Genomic DNA, 26,811 nt, shown 5'->3' with positions numbered 1-26,811 from the left:
TTCTTTTCTTGCCTCGTTCCCTGCAGCAAAACAATAAATAACTAAATCACAACGCACTTAAAAGCCCCGCCGTGCCACAATATCCACATATATCCTCCTTTCCACAGACCCACTTCTCTCTTAACTGTTCTAAATTATTTCAGTTCTGCGAGAGGAAAAAAAGCCATTCAAATAAAGTAATCAGTCTAGTCTTTACTCTTTCTCCCTGCGACAGCCTTATTTGACAACTCTGCTACATTAAACAGCCCACTGGTGAAAAGAGAGATAGGGAAAAAAATAAAAGGAATGCATCCAATTATTCATGCATAATGATAGCTCTGTTATCCAGTAAGGCGGAGGCTCCCACACAAAGCAGTTCCCCTTCTCTGTCTAATACATCTTAAGCACTGACAATCGCCAGGAGTCACATTTGATGGGCACCTAATTTTGCAGCGTACCCGCCATTCCTCACGAGTTACGGCTCATTGGCGCCGTCTCAAAGACTTACAGTATTTATGATGAGGTGATGGTACCCGGGAACATTAACCTGGTGTTTCCCAAAAAAAGCAGACACATTAGCAGACCTTGGCCAGCGCTATCATGGGGTCATGTATCAGCCACTGAAGCTGGTTGGAGCCCTGAAAGGAGAGTTAACAAGCAGGGTCCCCCCTCCCCAGTAAATGGCTGTGAAGACCTTCTATATAGACATGAGCTCAAGGTTCACAGCACCTCATTGCCTTAGCTACTAGCAGGCAATAAATTTTAGAGCAGGAATGAATTGGTTGACCTTGAGGGTAGCTGGTATTGCAAGTTGCAATCCAATACCATACATTATCTGTCTCTCTGGTTCTTTTTCTTTTTTTTCCCCAATACATGCATACTGTATATTGGGTTTATCCAATTTGTAGATGGAAAAATAACAAAAAATCATTCCAAAAACCAAACACTGGAGCTCGGTGTTGTAGAGGTTATTTGTACTTAAATTATAACATCACTGGTGCAGTACACAGACAGCTTACACTTTAACAAATGTAGCTGTGGTGCTCAGGTGGCTCGGTCCTTTCTCTTGCTCTCCGTCACTGCTTCTAGTCGATGGGCTGCTCTTAATAATTCATGGGCTGTAAGAATCGGCATGCCCTAATTGGTTGGCAGGCTTAATACTCTCAGCACTGCTGGGACCAAAAACAAAAGCAGCTAGCGTTTTTTTCTTTTTTTTTCTTCCCAGGCACACCAAGGAAAAATTGAATTGCCTCTCCTTGGTTTCAAGTTAAAAGGCCCTTCCTGAAATCCAAGAAGCACCTTGAAGCACACCAGCTCAGGCATGCAGGAGCAAACAGTGCGAGCAGTTGAATCAGGCTACCTTTTACATGCTTTGAGAGTGAAGTGTGGCAGGATTTATTCACCCTTCAAACCAGACCCGTCTCCTTCTGCTCCTTCTTAAAGCAGGATGATGTGTCGCTGGGTGCCGGGGTAAAAAGGACACCTTAAAAGTGTGTTCACGGTGACGATGATGCCACTGCATTATACATTGACGTCTGTTCAGCAGTCAGCAATCACAGGATGAAGCTTCAGGGAATACATTTTACATTGTATGTATTATGTTAATGTATTATAAATATATTTAGTAGTACAAGATGGTGCAGTTGGCATTTCCCAACAAAAAAAGTAAGCAAGTAAGACAGGTGCCCGGCATACCACTGAAAGTTTAGGACCAACACCAGCTGACATCACGGAGCTCACTAAAGTCAGAGGCTAAAAAAATGCAGTAAACAAAAGGTGAAATAAAGACTATTATATACAGTACATAGTCATATATTATACTGACCATTATGAAATTACAAAAGTTTGACTGAGTGAATCTGTGTGTGAATCAGGGATGGGCGGTATGATACCATACACAATCAAACTCAAGGAAAGTGTCAACTGTCAGCTGACAATTTACTATACCAAATATACCAACTATACATTTTTTGGATAGGGCATTGTGTGAAATACTGCAAAATCAACTAGCAGGACATATGTTGGCTATATTGCATTTAGTGTGATAAAGGATTGTAACTTTCCAGGGATTGAATTTAATGGATGGATGGATTCCATCTGATGACGTTATCCACAACCAACGGCTCTATTGAGAAATTCACTACAGTACATGATGATACAAATGATATCATGAAACACAATCGCCACCAAAAATATTTGATCTGAATCTCTATTTTGATTTAACCTTTATTCGTGCAGGTGATCTCATGGCTAATATTAAGATACTGTATGGACACAGACACATATGCATGCATTCAGATGTCTATCTTTTATCACTTTTGTCTGCACTACATTTCCTTGTTTTTTTTGCTCATCAAAACACCATCACTATCTTTTTTCTAATCACTTCTCTATTTGACTCTAATTATTTTGAATTCTCAAGTTGCCAGCCATCATGGAATATGCAACAGAGTTAACTATCTGCTCTCAGTAGAATGAGACTGAAGACTCTCAGCAGGTGGCTAATGTCTGATTGTAATCTTCGATGTCTCCCTTCCCTGAGATCCAAACACAATGTCTTCGACTTGGTTTAATTTTATCATATTGTTGCTAAATATGCTGGCTCTGCTCTGCCTTGCATTCACTTTCCCTCTTTCAAACAATTCCATCAGTTACTACTGTATGAATAATACTTGAATCTTTTCCTTTGTAAACTTTAAAAGCTTTGCAAGTGCGTAATCATGTCTTGTTTGCCATAAGCCTGGTTGCGCACGCAAAGAGGTACTGCCAAGTACTGGAACACCTGCTGAATAAAGGTCATATGTGGAGACGTGATGGAGAAAAAGACAGAGAAAGTAAGAAACAGACCTTCAGCTAATGCTTTTCACCTTGAAAAGGCTGCTGACGATCAACTCTGAAGTTGCTTCGTGAGCCTGCTGCCCCCCACCCCTCCCTCTTCCTCTTCCTTTGCCTCCCTGCATTCACTTTTATCGAATTACAGGGGTGCAGTCTCAACCTGCGCCACATTTAAAACAGAACTAATGCATCTCAGTATGTGGTAAGTTAGCTCTGTCGTAGCCGGTGTGTTCCAGACAATTACCACCAACGAGGACCGCAAAAAGCCCAAATGGAGAGGAAACAAATATGTGTGGAGAAGCACTCCTTTGGATGATGCATTAAACAACCAGGCCATCACACCCCTGTGTGATTTCCGTTTCCCTCAAAATGACTTAACGATGTCACTTGTCTGCGACCATCGATTTCTTCCTCCCAGGCCTGTAATTGGAAGAAGAGTCAGTGTAATCTGAAACCACTAGATGAGGGAAGACATTTTTAGGTGAAAAAAATCCTCTCTCTTCAAGGGTGCTAAATCCAATAAAAAAATCATTTTAATATAATATAATCCAAATGATTTTATTGTACTACAGTGATTCAGTGTTGCAAATACTCCTGTTAAATATACTATTGATTAGCTGTGACTTTATACTTGTCAATTCAAACACCTTATTAACCCCTGAAAACAATCTAATAACATACAACCTGCCACTGAGTTGACATAACCAGCAGAAAGCAACACATCATGTTCATATTCTGGTTCATACCTATTGACGTATTTTAGGTTTCTATCAAAATAAAATGTTTATCATATTGTCTGTCTGAATGTGCCTGAATTCAAGCTCTGTCTGAAAAGCCCAGTCTGTTCTGAATGGTCAGTGTTTCTGCAACGGCACCGGGAAGACTGTAACGGCACTAAAGCAGCCCTTTCTACCTATATTTAGTATGGTTGTGATGTCCTGATGGGTCACTTAAGGCACAGTCTCCTAATACAGGCTGTGTGCATTTCTCTGTGTATTGAGCTTTTTGATACTTCCAAAGTATTCATATAGCACCTTGACATGCTTCATAATTAAAAGAAAATGGAGATCTCACTTATTACAATGTCGGACCTTTGAATGTTTTTATTCTATAAAGTCAACCAAGCTTTCTAATTGTCCTGTCTCCACACAGTCTTAGAGCAGAGAGCTTGAAGGGTCTAATGTGATTAAACAAATGTGCCACCGCCGCCTGTGAGACAAAAAAAATCCCCCTAACTTGGGTCATCACAGGTGAAAGCAAACCAGGTTTTATTAGAGGAATGATAGACATTTTGGAGGAGGCAGGGGGCAAAGATTTCAAAGCCGACTGCTAAAACATGCACCATATCCCAGCGAGGAGATTGGATTCCAACTACAGGCTCAGGGCAGCACCCGCGGGGTCACTCCACAATCTGCAGGGGTCAGAGCCAAGGCAGCACTACAAGGGGGTTTGACGTTCTCCATTAACTCACCCTCTCTAACCAGCAACACAAACCTGTGCTAGATCGAAATAGGGAGAAAGACACAGAAAGAAAGAACAAAAAAGGTAAAACTACACACAGTCGTATAGAATATCTTTGTAAAACTGTGTGCAAAAGAAAGAAAGATTACAATAAAAATATAGAGTTGCAAAATCATCTTCAAAGTGTGTATTTCCAAACTGAAACGCCCATGATTTGAATAGAGAATATTCAAACTCTGTAAATTGTCCTGAGATAACTTGTGTTATCATTTGGCACTATAAATAAAATTGAATTGAAAATTGAATTGAATAAATGACTGTCAGCAATGAAACCAAAGTTGCCAGATGTCATTTAAATGTCCGCAAAGAACAACATCTTAGAGGTTAGGATTATCTATTCTGTTAAAACGAGAATATACTGTATGTTTTATTCCATTAAAGTCTTTACATATACGAACAGCTGCTGTTTCCCCTCACATTCTGAGGTTTCAGCGTCACATTTACCCAGCTTAAACAGCTACATGTGGGCACTGGACCTTATGTGAAGCCTCCAGACTGCATACTGTTTAGAAACATGATCTCAAAAAGTGCTTGTTTGGCTCAGGCTGTGCCCTGCTAGCATATACAAAGCATATAGAGTCAGCTAGCCGCCACAAGCCACAGCTTTATTTAAAACTTCACCCAACCTCAAATGACTTGTGGAAGTAAGTTCCTGCAGGAAGGTTATTCAAGGTAGTTGAGTGCTCAAAACATCTGAAACAGCATTACAGCCTACAGAAATTGCACGCTTACAAGCGGGGAAAATACAGCTCGACACGTGCAAGCGAATCTGGTATTGACTTGTTCTACTTTGTGACAAGAGGGAAACAGAGTGAAAGTTAAACACTGGTGACACTGTAAATGTCTTGCCACGGTTATATTGGCAGCTGCAATGGCATTACAGTGTTTTAGTTTAGGCCGGCCTAGAATGACAATGCTTGTATTCTGGCGTTAGTACAGGTGTAGCTGTCTCACGCACGCAGACTTCTCTCTACGCTTCATTACACCCCGTTTTACAACTGGGCCTGTATCAGAGGGAAGTGGTTATACTATAAAGGGATACAATAAGAGTGGCCTTGTACTAACAACTGCACACTGTACAGTAAATGTCATCTTAGCATTTACCTTGAAGTTATTCCTTTTTAATGATATCTCAAAAACATATGACCTGGTGTAAGTATATATTCACTCAAATTACTTTTTTTTCCCCCTCTAAAACCACAACACTCCATCCTGACAATGGGACCTCACAGAAACAGCATATTTGTGAGCACTGTGGTGTAGATTTGTGGTGCCTGCAACAATGATCACCTCTGTCGGAGAATTCATGGGGGCTGTTGATAACCGCCAACAAAAACAACAAACCACGCCAGCGCAATTATGCATGTCCATTTTAACATAATATGGGAAGAACATGAGCTGCGTGGGAGCGAGGGGTGACTGTTGTGTCCTGTGGGGGTGGGAGCTGTGTGTGCGTGTGTGTGTGTGTCTGTGTGTGTGTGTGTGTGTGTGTGTATGTTTGTGTGTTGCAGAAAGAATGTGTGCTAGTGTGTATGTAGGGCTGATTGAACATGGCCATGTTGCATGCTTGTGTGTGACAAGAGAACAGGAGCCGGGATCTAAAGAACACATGTTTAGGGTCCTTTTGAGACCAGTGCTTTGAGTTGACAGTATTGTTTGGGTTTGGGTGGGTATTTCAAAGGGCTGCCCGGGATAAAAGACAAGTCCCTAGAGCTTACGGTTGCTACACATTTTCCATTTTAAGATTCCAACCTTTCATAGCCATCAACTTTGACAGATTGCAGAGTGTATTGTTTTTCACAGTAGAAAACAGGCTATATAGCAGATATGTTGCACCATTTGGGACAAGTAGTTCATATTGTTGTGGTAAAGTTCAAAATAAGTTTGAGTTTCTCTCTTGATTTGTTTGTGATTTATTACACTTTTATTCTAATGGAATAACCTTTTCTAATATCCTTCCCTGGAAACTGTGAATAGTAAAAAAGCATGGCTGTTTCATGACAACCTCATAACATACGATGTAAGTGGTTGGTTTTTGTTGGAAATTAAAGAATTGCAGTTCATTCTTTGGTCCCTTTTTTATAGTTTTGGCCATCAATACCTAAATAACCCAGTATCAAGCAGTAGTTAAAATGATTCTGTCAAACGATGCCTGAATTTGATCCTGTTTGTACCCAGATCTAGGAAAAAAATATATATATGTGACGAAAAGAGAGCTGAGCCGGAAGGCAAAGCTCTCGATCTACCGGTCAATCTTCGTTCCTACCCTCACCTATGGTCATGAAAGCTGGGTCATGACCGAAAGAACGAGGTCGCGGGTACAAGCAGCCGAAATGGGTTTTCTCAGGAGGGTGGCTGGAGTCTCCCTTAGAGATAGGGTGAGAAGTTCAGCCATCTGTGAGGAACTCTGAGTAGAGCCGCTGCTCCTTTGCGTTGAAAGGAGCCAGTTGAGGTGGTTCGGGCATCTAGTAAGGATGCCCCCTGGGCGCCTCCCTAGGGAGGTGTTCCAGGCACGTCCAGCTGGGAGGAGGCCTCGGGGAAGACCCAGGACTAGGTGGAGAGATTATATCTCCACACTGAACTGGGAACGCCTCGGGATCCCCCAGTTAGAGCTGGTTAATGTGGCCCGGGAAAGGGAAGTTTGGGGTCCCCTGCTAAAGCTGCTGCCCCTGCGACCCGACCCCGGATAAACGGATGAAGATGAGATGAGATGGTTTTGCTCACTGCCAATCGCCACACGCTTTCGGCAATTTAATGCAATATAATGCATGTGTGATTGGTTTGATATCGCAGTACTGTAGCTATTACCCATGTAATCTGTGGCGTGGAGAGGTGAAGGAGGGCACAGCGATGGATTTGGCAGTTCAGCATTCAAATTTGTATGGGTATTGGAATCAAGTGATCACATACTCTGTTAAGTACAACAATAGCAAGAACAGATCAAAGCTGAAAGTCAATAAACTCTGATGTTGGATGTTGATAACTGACAGTTTAGGTAATAATTCTATCATTTGTTTTCTCCTCCAAAATAAGCTTGTTTGAAACCTGTATGCCAGCTCGATTCTTGCCACATCTGAATTCTTTTTAGGGACGCTGCCATGTTCCCACGCCTCATCATTAACTTTGTGAGTGTACTTGAGTGTACTGATGGCAACAACTATGGAAATAAGACCCGAGTCGTGATTAATCAGAGTATTCTTTAAAAGCGACACGGTCATTTATAAAAGCTTTATAATCCTTAAGGGAACATAAAATACTTCTTGTTGTTCCCGAAATGCAAGAGCCTCAATAAGAAAATCTCCTAAATCCTGCAGTTGATTTAATCTGATGGCAGTGGAGGGATGGAGGGAAGGAGGCTTGCTGGCAGGCAGGATCAGTCATTCAGGGTGACCTCATGTGTTTGGCACAGGGAATGCCGATCAGGTTTCCCTCTGTGCAGATTCCAGCCTGCTCACTCCACACCAGCCCTATAGGACCAAACCCTGAGGCATGTGTGTGTGTTTGTGTGGAAGGGGAGATAATTGCATGTCTGTGTGTGTGTGTGTGTGTGTGTGTGTATGTGTGTGTGTGTGTGTGTGAGAGAGTGTGTTTGTGTGTGATGAGATTGAGAGGTAGAGAGATAAATTATATGAGATAAATTATTCAGAGGGAAAGAGTGAGAAAGAATGAGAATGAGAGAGAGAGAGAGAGAGAGAGAGAGAGAGAGAGAGAGAGACTACAGGAGGGTGAGCTATGTGTCAGTCCCCTCCAGTGAACTCAGTGAACTCACCAGGGCTCCCACCCTTCCTCACATACTCCCCCCTCCCCCTCCTTCCTCAACGATAAACGTCCTGCTCTCTCATGTTTCCTCTCAGGCTGTTATGTATGCACATGATAATGTGGGCCATTGCGTATGTTGGGGTCCTAAAGTGTGTGAAACCTTTCTTGCAAGCCCAAATGTGCATGAGGAATTTTACGTTTTATAAATATGTGAAGGAGAAAAACATTTTTTGAAATCTAATTAAAAAAAAAAAAATCATAGGTAATTAAAAGGTGAAAACATTAAGCTGAGCTACACCCTTAGAAAATGTTATGTTGGGTCTGCAGGAACCCCACCTTAGGCTTACAGCGCTCTACAGTGACCTTGTTTGACCTGCCGTCAAACAATGAGTTAGGTAGGTACACACTATTGGCAACTATCGTTATGGTAACAATACAGCAAGCACTCCCAGTGACCCTCTTAATAAAACCTCAACAAGCTCAGAGGTCCGTTTCAAAAATCACTGTGGCAACTGCCATGCAGTCACAACAGCAGAGAAACGTACATTGGCAGACACGCAAACACACAAACGGGTTACACAGATGCAACACCCTAGTTAATGCTGCCACACATCAGCCACGAGAGCCAAGCGTCCTCCATAACCCTTGAGTGGAGAATGATGGAACGGGGGCCGCCTGCTGTAGTTCCGGCTGGCTGTTAAACTGCTATCTATAACTAAACAGATCAGCAGATCATCCTGTGCTCTACAGGAAGTCTACATAACTGGGGCACATAGTTCCTAAACAATTCAGAGAGAGCCCGAGCGTCAACAGTCATCTTAACGATTGCACCGGGTCTGTGGCGGCTAACGTTGGCTCGCCATTGAGTGTTTATCCAATGTTTGCAGGAAGGTGGGGTTATGTCAAGTTAGTGATTAATTGCAGGCCCAAAGTGCTGAGGACACAGAATCTGCTCTGAATGGCGCCGACTGCAGCTCCTACAAGGGTTTATTGCTTTATCGGCTGAATCCTAATGTGACCCTCTTCCCTCCACCGATGGTTGCAGTGGTGCTGGAGCATCTGAAAATATTCGCGAGGTGCCTCTGTGGTTAATTGCCTGTGTAGTTTAAGTTCTAACTGTTGAGAAAAGTTCCTACTGTATTTTTCACCGATAGCCTGAAAAAATAAGCATGCAGGAAATAATTCAAGTGCAGCATGTCTGCATGGGGCTTGACACAGATCTCCGTGGGTTGATATAAAGCTCCCTATACAGCATGATTCCCCCCAATATGTTGGGAGAAGCATAACATATGGCAGTTACACAAGCATGCAGCTGTTGTTTTTTGGGGCTAGAGATAAATAATGGATACAAGTCCTCCACAGGGTACTCAAGACAGCTAATGAGAGAAAGAAAGCAGACAGGGAATTAGTAACTAACTGTTTTTCAAAGCCACTCTTTTCTAACATTTTCACAAGAGCCCAAGGACAAAAAAATATGTGGAGGATAAAAACATCAGTATTCATCAGCTGCAAAAGTACTCAAATGCTAACATTTGCATTTATTCAAAACTTGTACCGGTAATATTGTGCATATTTTAATGCAGACAAAATGTAAAAACCTGTCGTTCGTAAATACATGTGAAAGCATTTATTCCTGCAAGCATTCCCTTTCTCACACACACTCTTTCTGCCCTACTCTTCCTCTCTGAAATGTGGGTGACCTTAATAATTTAGGGGAAAAGGGGAGAGAGAGAGAGGAGACAGCATTTGCATCAGAGCAGATTGTACAGGGGTAAGCTAGTGTTCTGCATCAAACCCTCCAATAGGTTTGTCATTTCCAGGCATTCATCTGTTACCAACTGAACCCTCACCCTCTCCGTGTGTGCACAGGGGGTGTCTGTGAGGCAACATGATTAACTATTGAAAAGGGAGAGAACCGGCATCTTGTGTGGAGCTCACATATCATAATGACACTTTTTAATTCTGTTGCCAATGGCTGTTTATGTGCTACTAATTACTGGTGAAGAATAATAATCTCTCCTCCAATTGGACTCTATCACGCCGAGGGCTTTCTCCTCTCTTCTTCTTTCCATTTATCCTGGTTTGTGACTCGACTGGCTCGGCTTGCTCCCTGCATCAGTGTCCTTGCAATCTAATTCATGCCGCCTACCTGTCCCACTCAGTGTTTTTCCATACTCTGACTAATGCACACACATTGTGGCCTCAGAAGCGGCAGGAGCAATAGAAAGGTCTGCCAGATAAACCATTCAGGCAAAATCTAAGAGGGTGGCTTGAGTCATTTAACTCAAATAAAGCCGGGAGAAAGGCCTGTTTGCGCTTGGTAATCCCCCACTTGCTTGACAAGGCTTCGAAAGGTTCATCTGCAGCTCTAAATTGGTGCACGTATCCTTATTTGTATAGGAGAGCTCATAGTGGCAGGGTGAGAGGGGGGATCTGACAGGACTGGCAGCTATTCAAGCCCTCATGCCTATTTGCTTATCCTCATTCATGGCAGAATTGGCTTTTTCCTGAGCCATTTTTCAAGCTATGCATGACATGGTATTTTCATTGAGCCTGCCAATACTAATGCAGCTATGTAGAGTAAATATTGCAGGCAGCTAGTATATATGTTTAGGAGAGGGGCGACCAAGGCGTCCTACACTAATCACAGTGGTCAGGCTACACTACCATTTGCATGTCTGTGGCCAGTGTCTCCTCCAGTTTCCACGTCTGGATATCTAGGTGAAAGACACCGGGTCATCAGTTTGCGCAGCCACAATGGAAATTAGATGCAAATTCACTCAAAGTGAAATCTACACTGGGAGAGGATTTTCTTTGTCAGACCATGACGTCGTTAGGTAAATGAAAGACCACTGTGAAAAAGGAGACTGCTGATCTTTTCGCCTCTTTCACTCCACAGGTGGCTTTCCTAGTCTTTTATTCTGACTCTTGATTCTCTGGTGCAAAAAGAGAAAGATCAAACTGGATTGCATATAGAAAATTGATACTCCCCTTTTCAGGTCTTTCCAGGAAAAAACGTTAATAGAACACACACTATCGCCTACATAGTAGACTGTTTTGATTATGAGCTCATCGCTATTAGACGCTCTCAGTTTGCCATGTAATGTGTCTGGTTGTAGGGCAGACCACAGACTAGCACCACAACCCAAAAATAAGCTGAAACCAGAAGAAAATGACAAAACTGTTGAGCGTGCCATCAGGATCAGCATGGGAAACTTTTCTCTACAGCACTTTACATACAAGGGCTTCATTTGGTTAACACAATGAACTCACAACCACCATTTGTGACGATAAACAGTGGTCTGATTAGGTAGGGACACATAAAGGAGGCCTCTGCCTCCCTCAGACGCCCTCTGTCAAGAAGGTGAAAAGGCAATTCTGCTGCAGTAGGAGATCCTCTGGTGTGCTGCTTCTCAAAGTGCATGCAGCAGCCATTCGTTAAAAATGCAGGAGCAATTACCCCGTCTGAGTCGGTTAACGGTACCAAGCTGAGCTGCCGACTGCTTTACCTCCTTCTACTCTTCCGCTGTCGCTATGCCAGCAACCTGATCATTCTTCACGTGAACCAGCACACCAAAAGGTAGGGCAGCAGACGCAGCAGACAAGGAAAGCTTCGGTTACACAAGAACAACAAAAGCCCTTCTCTGCCTGTCTGTCTCTCACGAGGTGCAGTTACTTCCCCCTCCCTCATCCTTCTCTCGCACGTGACTGGCAGCCTGACATCCTTCACCACCAGCTCAGTCTCTCGTCCTGACCCAACTCCTCTTCTGCCCTTTACGGTCGCCACTATCTCCCGTTCAAATGGGGTGCCTGAGTTTAGCACTGTTAATTTGGGACACTTTAGTGAAACATGCTATGACACATCAAAACCAAACATTGCAATGAGGAAATTTCAATGCTGTGCAAAACTGTCAAGACCAACTTGAATTGCTTTTGCCTAATGAGACAATATACCTATACCTCTTAATGCAGCACAACAATTTATGCATGCCATGCTATATTCGCATTTGTCATAACGTAAAACCGTTTGTGGCCAAGACAACCAAACAACAATGACAACAATAAGATCATGGCACCATTGCCAAATTCTCAAGAAACATAATTAACTAGCTTTTGACAGATTTGTAAGATTTTCATTTTTAAAACTTAATGTCAAGTGTGTGAACAACCTTGCTCCAGAAATACTGGATATACTAATACTAATTGGTTAACCACCAAACAGTAGAATAAGAACCAGGGGTGCAACAAGCCGAAATAAAGAACAACATTCGGACAATCATCCTTCACAGTAACAGGCACCAAACTGTGGAATACATCACCACTGGACATCAAAACACTGACAGAGCTCAAGGTTTATAACACACGAGTAAAACAAGGGTTAAAAAAATTTAAACGCCTTTGAACCTTGACCCTCAAACACAGGGCATGTGCGCGCACACACACCCACAAACACATTACTTGTCCTTGGTTTTGTCAATATGTGTCCTGTATTTGATCGTTTTGTATTCTAACATGAGTATTGTCTTTAACTTTGCTTGTGTAACTTTTAATAAAGGCCCAACCAGGGACACTGGTTGTAATGAGACTTGACTAGAAAGCTGAAGGCATGGCATCTATTATATACTTCATATGAAACAATGTACAATGTATTTGTCCCTTCTCAATAAACTTTAACTAAAAAAAAGAAATTACAATATAAATGGAAACAAACATAGTTAAATAATAAAAAAAAATACTTTCAATTGTTCACATAATAGCCAGTGATTTCCCTGTATAGAACAGTGCTATCCTCAGGATAGAAGAATCCAATCCAAGGTATTGAACCACAATGAAAGGATTCAGCATTATATTCCCTTTTGCAGACAATATCCAGTATTTATTGAGCAGCAACAGAATCCAACTGAAGTTTCAACAGTTTATAATCCCTTTATCTCTTTTTCAACAAAGTTGTTAAATACACTAAATATATTCACTGGAATCTATTCCCTTCAGTTGGAAAATGCTGTCTATAAGGCTGCCAAATCCATGTTAGGCAACGATAAGATACGGACACAGAATTTGATATTCACCATACTCACAAAATGGTAAGAGGTTTTATGTATATTTGACTTTCACCAGACCCCATGTTCCTCTGTATGTTAATATGGGCTGTATATATTAAAGGGGTCCACACAGGAGGTGTCTCTCCAGCCACTCATGTCATCCTGCACAGATGGCAGGACACCATGCCCAGCAGACAGCAGGGGCTCCCGGAAATAGAGGAAGAAAAAGCGATGGAGGATGGGAGAGAGTAATTACAAAGAGGGTAAACATGAAAGAGAATTTAAAGATGAAGGGAGGCTTGGCAAAAATAGGAGAAAGGAAGTGTGGTCTGAGCAAGAGTGAGGGGGATACATAAACAGTCAAAGATGAAAAAAAGACAAAATTGTGACACTGTACCCAACTGTCCTCAGAGGCAGAGGGGAGACAGAAAATAGAGCGTGAAAACGGCAGGCTAGCCCTTTGCCAGAGCGACAGAAGAGTGGAACAGTGGGCCAGAGGAGACAGCTCCAGGCAGATACTCTGTTACAGAAAGAAATGCTATAGTGAAAACAAGAATCAGGGGGAAAGCAGGTGTATTTGTAAAGTCTAGTCGTGTCGATCGGTTCGAAGGGCACATCATGTGTCTGTCATGTGGCTGTTAATCTAAAGCCACGTCTTCCCTGTCTCTCCCTGTCTCATTGTATGTTGACTCCGCATGCCCCTTTCTCTCTGTAGGAATGCTCCAAAAATACAGAAAACACATATAAAATGGGTTTCATTTCAGATCCTCATAAGGAAAAGCACCCTGTGACAAATCAGTCTAATGTACATGAAACAAGCCGTGACTTATATGCACAAATACTAAAGACCACCATGTAGTTAAAAGTTCACGTGTTCACATATTTTCTCAGTATGTTTTGTTTTGTGTGTTTATGTGTGTGTGTGTGTGTGTGTGTGTGTGTGTGTGTGTGTGTCTCTTCCCAGCAGTGCCTTCGGAAGCTGGCGGGCATTCAGCGTCTTAACCCAAGTTTTCCGGTTGAAGGAAACTCGCCCTGCTCATTCCACCACCTTCCTCCCCATATGCCCCATTTCACCAAACAGGTAGGAGTTCCTCTCTTCAGCAGCACAGGCTGGAGTCGCCCGTTATCTCCAGATGGTCCGGGAAGGAGAGTTCACAGACAACATTCCCTGGGGCAAGAGCTCTACCGCTAAGCACATCATTTTATATTTTAGGCATTTATTTCAAGTCTTTTTCACAGTGACCTCCAGTCAGTGAGCAGGCACTTTGTTCCGTGTCTTGCTCAAGGACACTTAGATACAACACGTGTCTATTTCAGAGAAGAAAAATGGGACCTGGTTTTGAGACCTTCACTCTAGGCACTAGACCACTAACCAAGCACACACACTCTCACACGCATAGTGTTTGTCCACAACTTCGTTAAGTACAAATGTATTGATAGACTTCTTTAGCACACAGGTGCTCACACACCATCTGTGCTTGTTAACCATGCTGTGCAATGTAAGCACACACATAATATTGCTGTTACATTCATATTCCTCTGTGAACAGGTTCCTCGTCCCATCTTTAGATATGCAACCTATAGGAAAAAAAAGCTTGCGATTTCATTTTCCTTCGCCTTTGTATGATAGTCCTTTTCTCTTCTGACAAAATGGATATCAGCGTTGAGAGAGCAGCTGTAATGAAATGTGGACGGCAGCATGCGGAGGGCCAGGTCTCAGCAGCCTGCTCTGTGGCAGCTTATGAGCGGCTGCAGGAAGCAATAATGCACACACAACTTTAATGTATGGGCGTGCAGATAGGCCTGAGCTGTCAGCTGATAGATGAGAAGGGCTAAGAGTACCCCTGTGAGTGAGTGTGTGTGTGTGTGTGTGTGTGTGTCTGCATGTGTCTGCATATGTGCAAGTACACACAGGCAATAGCAGATAAATGGAGTTGTCTGCCCCGTTGCTTGACAGTTACACATGGAGGGATTGTAGTGCTGGATAAAGCTGTAGGCACAGGCAGATAAAAACTAGGGGTATTAGTTGATTAATGATCAAAAAGCCTCCTTTCATGGTTTGACCATGTGAGGCGAAGGATTGGGAAAACGTGAAAAAAGGAGGAAAGCAAGACAGAAAGCCTGCCAGTTTGAGCTATAGAGAGCACATGATGTGTTTAGATTTACAGCGAGATGGGGACAGTATTTTGTTTCGGGCAGTCAGTCGTGAGGCATGCATCAAGAATTACGTGTGAGGGGAAATGAGTTATGCCCCTGTCTTAGTACTAATCAGAACATATCGTCTCAGGCTCAAAATAGGGCTGGGCTTTAGTAAATGTAATATGAGAAGTGTATTTTTCCAGCCCTAAAAGCCCTTGATAAACTCTTCAAAGCAGATCCACATCAGTGGAGACAGAGGGGACTAAGCTGCTAGCTGAGTTTTACGCCACTGATAACTGATTTAATGAAAGACTTTGGAAAGTGGTCCTTTTTCTCTGCCTTTGATTTCGCTTGTTCTCCATGTCTATGTATAACTGTCTCTCCCTTGTTGTCTCTGTGCTTCTCTTTCTTCTCTATCGAGGCATTAAAAGAGGATTTAGATGGCTCTGTTGTTATTTCTGTCGCACAATGGATCACCCCGTGTAATGTAACCAAACCCTTTTCCTTGCTATTAACTGGCCCCTCCCTGTTACATCTCTCTCTCTCTCTGTCTCTCTCTCTCTCTCTCTCTCTCTCTCTCTCTCTCTCTCTCTCAACATAAATGGTGCCTATGGCAGGGGCAGACACAGGCACAGATCCTCTCAAAGGGCTCCATTGACTGGTGTTTACTTTAGGCCAGGGACATTAGCGGCTGCTAAATCTACCTCAATCTGCCCCTCTCGGCTTCTCGGGTTCAGCATGTACTAGTCTGACTGTTATACAGACGCCCAGACGTTCCTAGATCACACCCCAAGTGAGTGTGAGAGTGCGGGTGCATATACTTGCAGTGCATCCTCGTGTGTCTGTGCGTTGTTGGCCTGTGTGTGAGATCGCTGGCATTACGCATAAACTCGCCTATCAGCGGCGTAACAGTAGTTACAAGGGTACAGTCGTGTCAGGTTCCTTGTGTGCATGCAGTAACAGCAGCAGTAAAGTCAACTAAATTTCACAACAGAGGCAGTATTAACTGCAGGGTTTCAAGGCAAGTTATCATTAATTTGAGAGTTCTTTTAGAGAGTTGTGTGTGTAATAATGAAACGGAGGATTGAAAATGCCTGTCATTGAGAGAAAATAAGATGTGACGCACGCCAGGACTAACAGGCACTTAGTGAACACATTTAGCTGAAATTCATATTCTTTCCTAAACACTATCATGAAATAACAATAATTGATCTGTGTGCTGTAATTGTTCTTGGGGGCGCTGGGAGGGGCCGGGCCACAGTGCATCGTTTTACTGTAATTTTCTCATTTACGATGCACATCTATTACCTATCATTAAAGTTGAATGCACAGCAAGCTGTGAACAGCACTACGCATCAAACTCACTCAGAAAGACACAGGCTGAATAAAGGCTGAATTTCAGCAAATGACTCCATGGACTAATCAGCTGGGGAATAGGCAGAAATAGGGCCTTTAAAGGATCTTCTCATCAAAGCAGCATCCTGCCAGCTCCCCCCCAGCCATAACCTCGTATGAAAGTCACATACACACACACACACACACACACACAAACACACTGGTACGCCAAAATGCACACACAGACACACAAATCCTCCTTCAGGAATCAATAATTCAGCTAAAGAGAAGCACATGCTACGCCCCACTGCACTAATCAATAGAAAGCCAAATGTTATCTTTTCATCTCATTCTCTGACTTTCACATTCTAATCTGGGCTGACTAGCACATGCTGGACAGCATCAGAGAACTCCATTAAATTAGAATACAATACAGACATACAGAGGGGATGAAGGGACCCCCAAATTCAGAAGGCACTTCAGTTCATTCTGACAGCTGCTTTCTTTACAATAGAGTCCTTAGTTGTAATCGAGTACAGATGTTCTATGAATTTTCTATCCATAGAATCTCATAATATGTCATAAAATGGAGGCGAGAGAAGGAGAATGGCAACACTTAAGTATGAGTTACGCCCCACTCCCCCGCCCTGCAAGATATTTATGCCCCCCACCCACGTCTCTTGGGAGAATGAGGCCATACCTTGAGAATGCAGCAATGAAGATAAATAGAAAGACCTGTGTGATTTGAGACTGGTGACTAAATCAGAATGGAGCGTACGTGTGCAAAAAAGGGGGATTGCAGTGAATTTGTGTGTGCCAAAGAGACTGCCATGTGATTTTGTCAACTGTGTGGACTGAACCTGCCAGCCGAGGCCCTTCTCCCCTCTCTGTAATCAAGCCATCAATGACCATTAATGACAGTGTGAGATAGATCTCCACAGCCCTCTCGGCCACATTGCCCAACACTCTGGGCGTTCCCGCCACCTCCCTTTCTCCTACTGACCCTCTCCGTAGCTCTGTCCTCTCAACCCATAAAGCCACTGGCTATATTAACTAACCATGTAAATGAATATGAATTTTTACTGCTGATATATAAACAGAAATGTATGCTCTACTCGTCCCCCGCCTCCACTATGGATCTCGTTTGCATGACACAGGACCCTAGCGGCTCACTCAAGGATACATCAATCGCTGACGGTGGCAAGATAGGATCTGCGCTGACCTTGGTAGTGAACTGCAGCATAGGGGAAGGAGGCAGGGGGCCCTGTTGCAACGGAGCAGGCAGGCAGAAAGCGAGAGGAGGGAGGGTGAGGGGAAAAGAAAAGTGGAAGGGAGGGAGGGGAGAATGGAGGGGCATGCCCTGATTGAGAGGCCCCCGAGATGAGCAACTCTGAGATATGAGAAGGGGGAGGGAGGGAGAGGGGGATGATGGAAGGAGTAGTGGAGAGGGGTGGGAGGGAGAGGGAAGCCATATGGCAGCAGCACAAATGTATTAAACTATAAATCAGGGTGAGAGCTAGTGGACTGCCAGGTGGGGCTGCAGGCAGGTCGTCCCTGCTGGAAGCACACCACTTCACAATCCAGCTCCACATGGAAAGGGATGAACACATCAACAGTATTCTTCTTTATTGTGCCTTATCATGTGGTACAGTCTTTGCATTAACTCATTTTCTTTCTGCCTAATTCACTTGCTATAAATAGGGGAAATTCGCCACATTTTAATGTTTATGTCTCTGTCTGAGCGTTGAAATGTTTGACACTGCTGCCAATTAAACAGCTTAAGGAGTTTTGGATCCGATATCGAAACAATACTTTTTTTCAATACCTTCGGTAGGAGGGAGAAAACATTTAATCTGCTCAATTTTTTTTTTTGCTCAACTCTTCAACGTTAAATAATGCAGATCAGGAAATATCGGATAGCAGAATAAGAAAACAAGCCTAAAAATATTTCCAATTATTCAATTCCAACTTCTAATTCTTGACACTTTATGATACTCAATACTCAGAGCTCATCTGGGTCAAGTTCCATATCCTGCCCTACAGTATCTAGTCCTCTCTGCATGCAATTGGAGATATTTAATACGCAAATGTTCAAGAAATAAAAATATTTTTGTGATTTTGTTAACCTTAACTACTGCACACCATCACCGCGGTGCATCACAGCATCACAATAATGGACAGAAATTAGTGTTACACATGTGGTAGAAAAACAAATAGAGTAATCCCCAAAAGGCTTCCATTTTAATCCCTTGATGATGTCTGGGTAGTGTGCCCAGCCAGTGTCCTGGCAGCCATCAGGGCCCGGGCCTGGGCTTCCATCCCAGAGGCACTGATGCATACTACAGCTAGAGCAAACACAGGCAGCCTTACTCATGCCTGCTCTCCATCAGAACCATACCGACCATCACCGAAACAAAAGAAGGGTTCATAACCTTTGTCCGCTCTATGTACCATAGCACAATAAGACATTTGTGCTAGTTATTGAGTTAGCAACTTCATGATTAAATGTTTTATTTGCCTCAATCAGAAAAGTGGGATTGAGGCACTTAAATAATGACCTACATTCAGCTTGCAAATACTTCATTAGCAAATTAAAATTGGATCCTAATTCTCTCATTTGTTTGAAAAGCTCTGTATTTTTTTTTTTTTTTAAATGAACAAAAGCCTTCAAATTGACTATACGTGTCATTTTACATTCCATGCAAGTGCACTGTATCACATCAAGACCTCATCAGTTTGCAGGTGATAGATGGATGTACGTTACTGGACAGCTCCAAGTAACGGTCTGGTAGGCTGGACCAACTCCAGCCTTGATCCCTGATCCTTCACTCAGAGACACACAAACAGTCACACGCACATGCTGACATAGACATCCAAACTCCAATGAGGTACCTGCCATCTGAAACCATCACAGCCAAGGCCAGCTATCCATCAAATCCCATCTGACCTCAGGGATGAGAGGAGGATGAAGAGAGGGCGGTGGAAGAGAGGAGGTGGGGGAGGGAGGGGTGGTGAGGGTTGGAGGGAGGGAGGCAGGACAGGAGGGTAGGAGTAGATGAGTAGGCTTGAGGAATGCAAGAAGAACAGAAGAGTGGTGTACCTTGGTCTGGAGATAGTGGGGGTAGTAGTAGGTGTACTGAGGGTACATTGGCTGCTGCTCCAATCGCTTGCCCATGTAGCTGGAATCCTTAGCACTGAGGCAGGGAATGGTGACACCGGGGCGGAAGCTGCCAAATAGCTAGCAATGGGATAGAGGCAGCGGAGGGGCTGTGCGATTGCTGTCTTGGCTGTCCGCACCACTGTGTCACTAGCTGGTCTTCCAGAGAGAAGACAGAGTCTGCGTGCCGGACAGCAGCTAGGAGAAGATATGCCTCTGATGGGGAAGCTGCTGATGAACCGGTCCAGAGCCTCAGTATTGGACGGATGCTCACTCAGTCTCTCACTGCTGGAACAATGGAAATATTTCCACAAGTGCTAGAACCCAGACCGTCGTGTCCGTAAGTGGCCGGTATTGGATAGTAACGCGTGATAAGGGTGAGGTAGAGGAAGAAGAGGAAAGAGAAGACGTGAAGAGGTGCAGGTGGCAGTAGCTCTGGCAGTCCTGTGAATGTTGGAAAATGGGAGAAGGAAGAAGAGGAGGAGAGGAGGAGGAAAGGGATGGCAAGGAAAACGGGAGAGGACGTATAGGTTCACTTCTCTATTTGAGCTGTTTCACTCCAGTCTTTCGCCTGGGTTTTAATCTGCCTCTCTCTCAGACACACTGTGAATCTGAGTCTCTCTCGCTGCCCCTCTCTTGCTCTCTCTCTCTCTCTCTCTGTCCCTCTCTTACATACACACACTGTCTCTCTCTCTCTCTTCTGTAGTCTGATCCGACGGTGGCTGCGTGCTGTCCTGTTTGACAGAGGGGAGATATCCTCAGCACCGGTTGCCGACAGATGCACTTTGTGCACGGAGCAGAATCACAACGCGAAAGCCGGGCACAGACACAGAAAGCAATCTCAGTCTGTAGCGGTCGAGCAAGCAGGAGGACAGATAAGAAAGAGAAATGATCCCAGTTTCTAAATGATGTGGCACAAGCATGTATTAAAAAAATCCACCGGTTGGTTAGTCAATCCACTGGGTTCCAGATAGAAGACGAGCGGGGAAAAACACAGTAACTGTGTCCCTGGTGCCCAGTAGAGAAGGAGTCCCTCGTCTGCGATCCTCCCTCTTCCTGCACTTGTAAAATGTGTTCCTTATTTCGTCCTTGGCTCTCTCACTCCTCTAAGCAGCCTGTCTCGTTCTCTTTCCCTCTGTCACACAGTTGCTCTCTCTCTTACTCTCGCGTGCGCTTTCTCTCTCTCTCTCAGTCTCTCTCTCTCTCAGTCTCTCCCTCTCTCAGTCTCTCTCTCTCTCAGTCTCTCTCTCTATGTCTCTCTCTATGTCCCTCTCTCTGGCTCGCTCTCTCTCTCTCTCTCTCTCTCTCTCTCCTCCAAACTGACAGGACGGTAAAGGGGGCTCGTCTGACTGCCTCCTCCTTCTCCAGCCCAGCCGGTAGGAGGGTCTTTAGCAGCTCTGTGCTAGAGCGGGATCCAGACACAGACCAGCGGGCTGCAGGGTTTCCACAACCTGGGAGAACGCAGGGAAGAGGAGTGGAGACGAGAGGGAGATGGCGTCAATGTGAGCAGTCGATTCCCCCTACTGGCTGCACACGGAGCTACCGCCTAGGACACACTGTTCACTCAAACAAACACGTTCCCTTAAGAAACTAGGATGATTTCATTTTAAAACCAGTCAAGTTGGATGAACCAATCTAAATCTGAAACTTTTTAGACCCAGTGAGTGTATATTTTAAGGGCAATGTCTACTTTATATCCTAAAGTGTTGCCTGGGGACCATGTTCATATACTTTTCTATCACAATCTTGTACCATATGTTTGTACAGAATAACTTCAATTAATCACATGGATTAAATGTGCAAAAGCTATGTTTTTGTGTGCTTTAGGAGCACAAAGTACACCATAACACATTAAGTTTTGGTGTAAAACTAGCACTAGTACTCTTTCAGTAGAGCACACAAAGAGGATGTGCAGTCTTCACTTTTAAGAGCTATAATCACAAACACTACATGCACACGTAAAGACAGTAAACTACAATCTCTAACAAGAGGAAACCGCTTCCTGTGTAGCACCAAAACATCACAATGGATGAATCTTCTTTTGGACTGACCATGACCAAACACAACACAAACATGTCCCGTGGGTGAGTGTTTGTCTGATCACAACTAACCTCTGCTGCACTTGTGCAAAGATCAAAAATACTCAGAAAGTCTCACTCCTTATTTCATCCCACACACAGACACAGGAACTGACCTTAGGTCCTTGTGGGCATATCAGTGACGCCGAGGCCACACGTTCATAGGCCTCATTTTTCACTCAATTAGCAAAGGAACTTGTTTTTTTTTTCATTTGAATCATCGGACAGGAGTGCTGCAGGACAAACAGCCAAAAACCACACAATAGAATTGTGACTGTACTGAAAACAATTATGTTTGGGCACTGTCCACATCTGAAAATAGACTTGTGATTTTTAAGAGTTTAGTTTTGGACTTCATTGGTCACACTTGAGAGCATTACACAAAAAAACATCCCCTTCTCAAACAATAATAACCCAATTATATATTTATAGTGCAACACTCAAGACAAGTGAGTTCAGCTGTTTAACTTTTTATACAAGTACTACAGCGTTTACAAAATAAATGCTGTAGTACTGCAGTGTTTATTTGATCATTTATTGATTCTGTTACAAGGAAATTAAGCAATGAACATTTGACAACATCTTGACACACAATGTAGTGTGAATGCCACATATTTTTACGAGAGCTATGTGTCTAAAAGGGCCCAGTGTATGAGGACAGACCCAATCGATACTAGCAGAAGATTCCCAGGTACCGAAATAAAGCTCAGAGGGAAAGGGCATCCTTTTACAAATATAGAAAGGAAAATATAATTATCAGATAGGCCACTTCTATCTGTAGGAAAGAGATGAGGCTGATATTGATTGGGGATTACCAGATTAACAGCCTCTGGATCAACTCAACACAAACTCTCAGCATCTGGGGAAAGGCAGAACGTAGAGAACAAAGACAGTGCGATGGACAAAAGCCAATGGAGAGAGTAATAGAAAGAGAGACACAGAGTGAAAATAAGATAAAACACATTGGGAGACAGAACCTGAAGGAGGCACAGAGGCAGAAAAGATTCATATGTCTTTATAACACATCGGTCCAAGCGACCACACAGAGTCCTCTCTGTATTTCTTAGATAAGGCTCGTCATTTTCTGTTTTCACTTCAAAATACTGAGATTAAAGGAGTAGAACGGAGTAATAGGTCAGTTTAAAGTGATTTTCAGCCAGATTATGTCCGCGTGCGACTGAAAGTCATGTTTCCTGTTGCAAATGATGTCTATACCAATAGAAAGTGAGGAGAAATATGGAGCAAAAATATGAAAATGAGTCAGTCTAATTGATACAACAGTGTGTTTGCACTGTGCTCCATTAAAAGTGATTATCAACAATACTGTTTCTTTTTCCTCCATAATGTAATACTTTTCTAAAATGTAATGCTGAATGAATTGCTTGTAAAATTAGGTAACTTTTGTCTTTGTGTTTGGTTTGTTGGTCAAAAACAAGCTATTTGAATACATCACATTTGGCTCTGGGAAATTATAACAGGCATTTCTCACTATCTTCTGACATTTTTAGACAAACGGCCACTTAAATAAATAACAGAGAAAAAAATCAGTAGATCAACCTAAAAAAGAGATAATCAGCAGCTGCAGCTACTGTAACCCAATCCCATATTTGTACTAAAATAAATCCAAAATATTGTCCGAAACTATGGACTATTTGAGGTGGAACGTAACTAAGTACATTTATTCAAGTACTGTGCTTAAGTACAATTCTGAGATAGGTATTTTACTTGATTCTTTTCATGCCATTTTATATTTCTACTCCACAACTTTTTTGATGATTTGATGAAGTCATTTTTAATACATTTCATAGATGAAACTTTTCATATGTGAAGATGTGCTGATTTCCTTTTAACTATATGATTTGTGTGAATGTATTTTTAAAAAAAATAGTTTTGAGTTTGGCTGGACCAAAAAAAAACATGCTGAGGGTGTCACTTTGGCTTCTGGATAATTGTGACGGCATTTCTCATTATTTGGTTTTGACAAACCAAACAGTGAATTAATGGAGAAAACAATCATCAGATTAATTCCACATTAATCCACCGTGGACATAATCATTAGTTTCGCTAACAGTCACAGGGGACATGTTTCTGCAAGTACTACTTTGACTGTTAATACTTTAAGTACATTTTCTTGATTATACCTACATACTTAAGTACCATTTTCAATGCATAGTTTTACGGTTTATATCACAGTGTGGTATAAGAAACTTTTCCTTCACCACTGCTATGTGCTACTATTGATGACTGCACCCTGACTAACCTTTACCAAAGTTCATTCAAATGAGTTGACACAGAATGGAAACACAGGAGAGTACCGTTACATAGACACTGGTCAGCGAAACCATTAATATTCATTGATCCAACCATTAAGTATTAAGAGCTGGGAATTGAGACTTGACTTTTGAAACTAAAGAACTTGACCTGTGGCCCTACAGACAACACAAGAAACTACCCTGAGAGCCAGCTGATGTGAACTTTCAGCCTCTACCCACGAAATTAGCAAAGGTTAGTTTATAAAGGCAATTTCAAGCAATGTGAGTGGAGAGCAGTAATGCACGCTGTGTGTAAAAAATGTCTGCAATGTGTCTCAGACACAGCAGACCTTGAAGACTGGAAGTGTGTGTTTTGCTCTGGTGGTGATGGAAGCACTCTGCTTTGAAACAGCAGGACTGACGTCACAGAGAGGTGATATGCAGCCAAAGATTTCATGGAGAGAGAGAGAAAGAGTATCTCTATGCCTGTAAACTGATGCAACATCTACTCATCTGCAGTAGAGTCCTCTCAATGTGGTGGTTGGGGCATATTTTATCATATGTACAACATATAAAGCTCACCATTTTCAATGTTCACAAATTTTCACAGCAAACTATCCAGATTTGAAAATACAATGACAAAATACGGAGTCTGGTGATGGCTTAAAGCTGTGTGAGGTCATGGAAGTTGTGTTCACAGTTTCTCACGATGCCTTTAGTGTTTATGCGTTCAGGTTGTTTTTACCGGGAGCCAAATTATCCACTCCTGTCTAAAACTAACAGACCCGGTAAACCTGTATAAATACTGAATAAATCAGATTCATATTTAAAAAAATCTGTGCTCCAGACGTCTGATGACTAAAATCCTTCATCTGGTTAAAATGTGTAGTTATAAACCACAAAGATCTAAAAAGGGCATTGCAAAAATGTGGCTTAAAACTGGATAAAAAGTCAATTAATAGCAGCTTCCGGCAGACAACCGCGATGCTGATGCATACGCAAAGGGGATATGACGTCAAAGGGGACTAACGCAACCATGTTATGGACCACAGACAGCATCTATAATAATATAATGTAATAATCTAATACAAGTTCAAGACTCAACAAAATGTATACCATAGTTCTCATCATTTCTAGACGATTAAATACGGAAAAGTGCTCCTCTGTTTTTAGGTCTTTCTTCGATGCTCGTTGATTCACTTTCTGAATTGAGAGCATGAGCGAGTCATTCCCAGGACCAGGAATAGAGAAAGGGGAAGACAGCTTAGGGTATATTATGCTCCTTAATGTGTTAAAATAGTTACAACCCCCCTCTAAAAGAATCAGGCAAGTCTAGTAAAAGAAAACCACATCGGCACCTGGTCAGAGAGGGTACTTTTCTACTGAGCCTTTATTTAACCAGATCAGTCACATTCTTACTTGGCAAATTTGCACAGCAGTTAAAGCAAGTTTTTTTGTGTGAGATATTTCCATTATATTAACATCCATTGAGATATTATTGTCCTGAAGTGCTGCCCTTTTGTTCACTGACTGCTCTGACAACACCAGTTATTCTGCTAATGTCTTGAATCTCTATTAAAAAGGGAGAAATAATGAGATAAGAGGGATCAGGACATAGTTTAAATGCAAGAACAAATAAAAAAAGCTGGTGTATTCTAAACAATGTTCCCATTCAGAAGGGATTCCTAGAAAGTCCACAACTCTGTTGCCCTACTGCCCGACCCCTCACTGAAGGACACAACTAGACTTCTTCAAGCTGCTGCAGAAACCAAGAGGCTTTGTTTCCTGAGGTTTGCTGGACAGTCCTGTCATGGGTGTTTCCCAGAAATGACCAGATGCATGGAATTCGAAGGGAAGGCTGACCCAGCGCCAGGGGAGGGGTGGTTGGAGAGGAAGAGGGCGGCTGAAAGACTGGAGGCAGGGGGGAAGAGGAGGGAAGTGAGATTGGGGAACAGCAGGGCCTGGTATTCCTGGAAAAACCCCAGCCTTTGGCAGTGGTTCTGCTGGGAGATACCCAAGCACCAGAAGATCAGCTTACATGTTTTATGCAAACCTACTGATGTAGCATGACTAACCAACTTCCCCTGGGCACTTTGCTCAATATAAAGTGAAAGATGAACTATCTTAACATTCCAACTCTGACAAAGCATCTTAGACTGTGTTCGTGTTATGGATTACAGCAGAGATCCTCTGCAAATAGTTTACAATAATCTAAAAAAAAAAAACTCCAATCAGGAACAGACTGATGAACAGATGTTGTTTGTCATGACACAGACGATCACTTACTACAGATGATGGAATTTGTGCGAAACTGTAATATTGCTTTAAAAAAAGGTTTTTTCTCATTAAAGCAAAATATAATTAAGCAAAATTGTCATGCATAACAAAAACAAAGATAATTTGATAACTTGAACTATCTAAGTCTATGAGGTCTAGAAGAAAACCACATATTTGATAGTTTTGCAACAAAAGAAAAGAAAAGCAGCACCAACCACAGAAAGAAAAAGAGGGTGGCTAACATCTGAAGTGGTTCTACAGGGCCAATTTGTCTTCATAATGGTTCTTGCAGTTCATTCCCATGGCGCGATAACTTATTTGACAACATAGGCACAAAGACAAATTACATGTGCAAAGAAACCCTTTAAATCATAGTGTCCAATCAGAAACAAAATCTGAAATTAAAGGCTTTTTGTGTGTGTTTAAATAGCCTAGCG

At 42.7% G+C, this 26,811-nt stretch overlaps 1 protein-coding gene across 5 annotated transcripts in view; it reads right to left on the bottom strand.

Moving 5' to 3' along the window:
* LOC310955661 (RNA-binding motif, single-stranded-interacting protein 3) overlaps positions 1-26,811 on the bottom strand; it is a gene marked incomplete at both ends in the record, with an annotated part of 278,373 nt that overhangs the window by 179,979 nt on the left and 71,583 nt on the right. For 2 of the 5 annotated variants that reach the window (XM_083925624.1, XM_083925622.1), the window contains one exon: positions 19,711-20,826. The exons of the other annotated variants lie outside the window; for them this stretch is intronic. In XM_083925624.1, coding sequence (XP_083781750.1) covers positions 19,711-19,785 — 75 coding nt within the window. Of the gene's footprint in view, positions 1-19,710; positions 20,827-26,811 lie in introns of those variants that run through there. 5 annotated transcript variants of the gene reach the window in all.

This window comes from Echiichthys vipera (assembly GCF_963691815.1).
Source record: "Echiichthys vipera genome assembly, chromosome: 13".
NCBI lineage: Eukaryota > Metazoa > Chordata > Actinopteri > Perciformes > Trachinidae > Echiichthys > Echiichthys vipera.
Note: the sequence above shows the minus strand (reverse complement) of the source record. Positions and strands in the feature narration are given on the sequence as shown.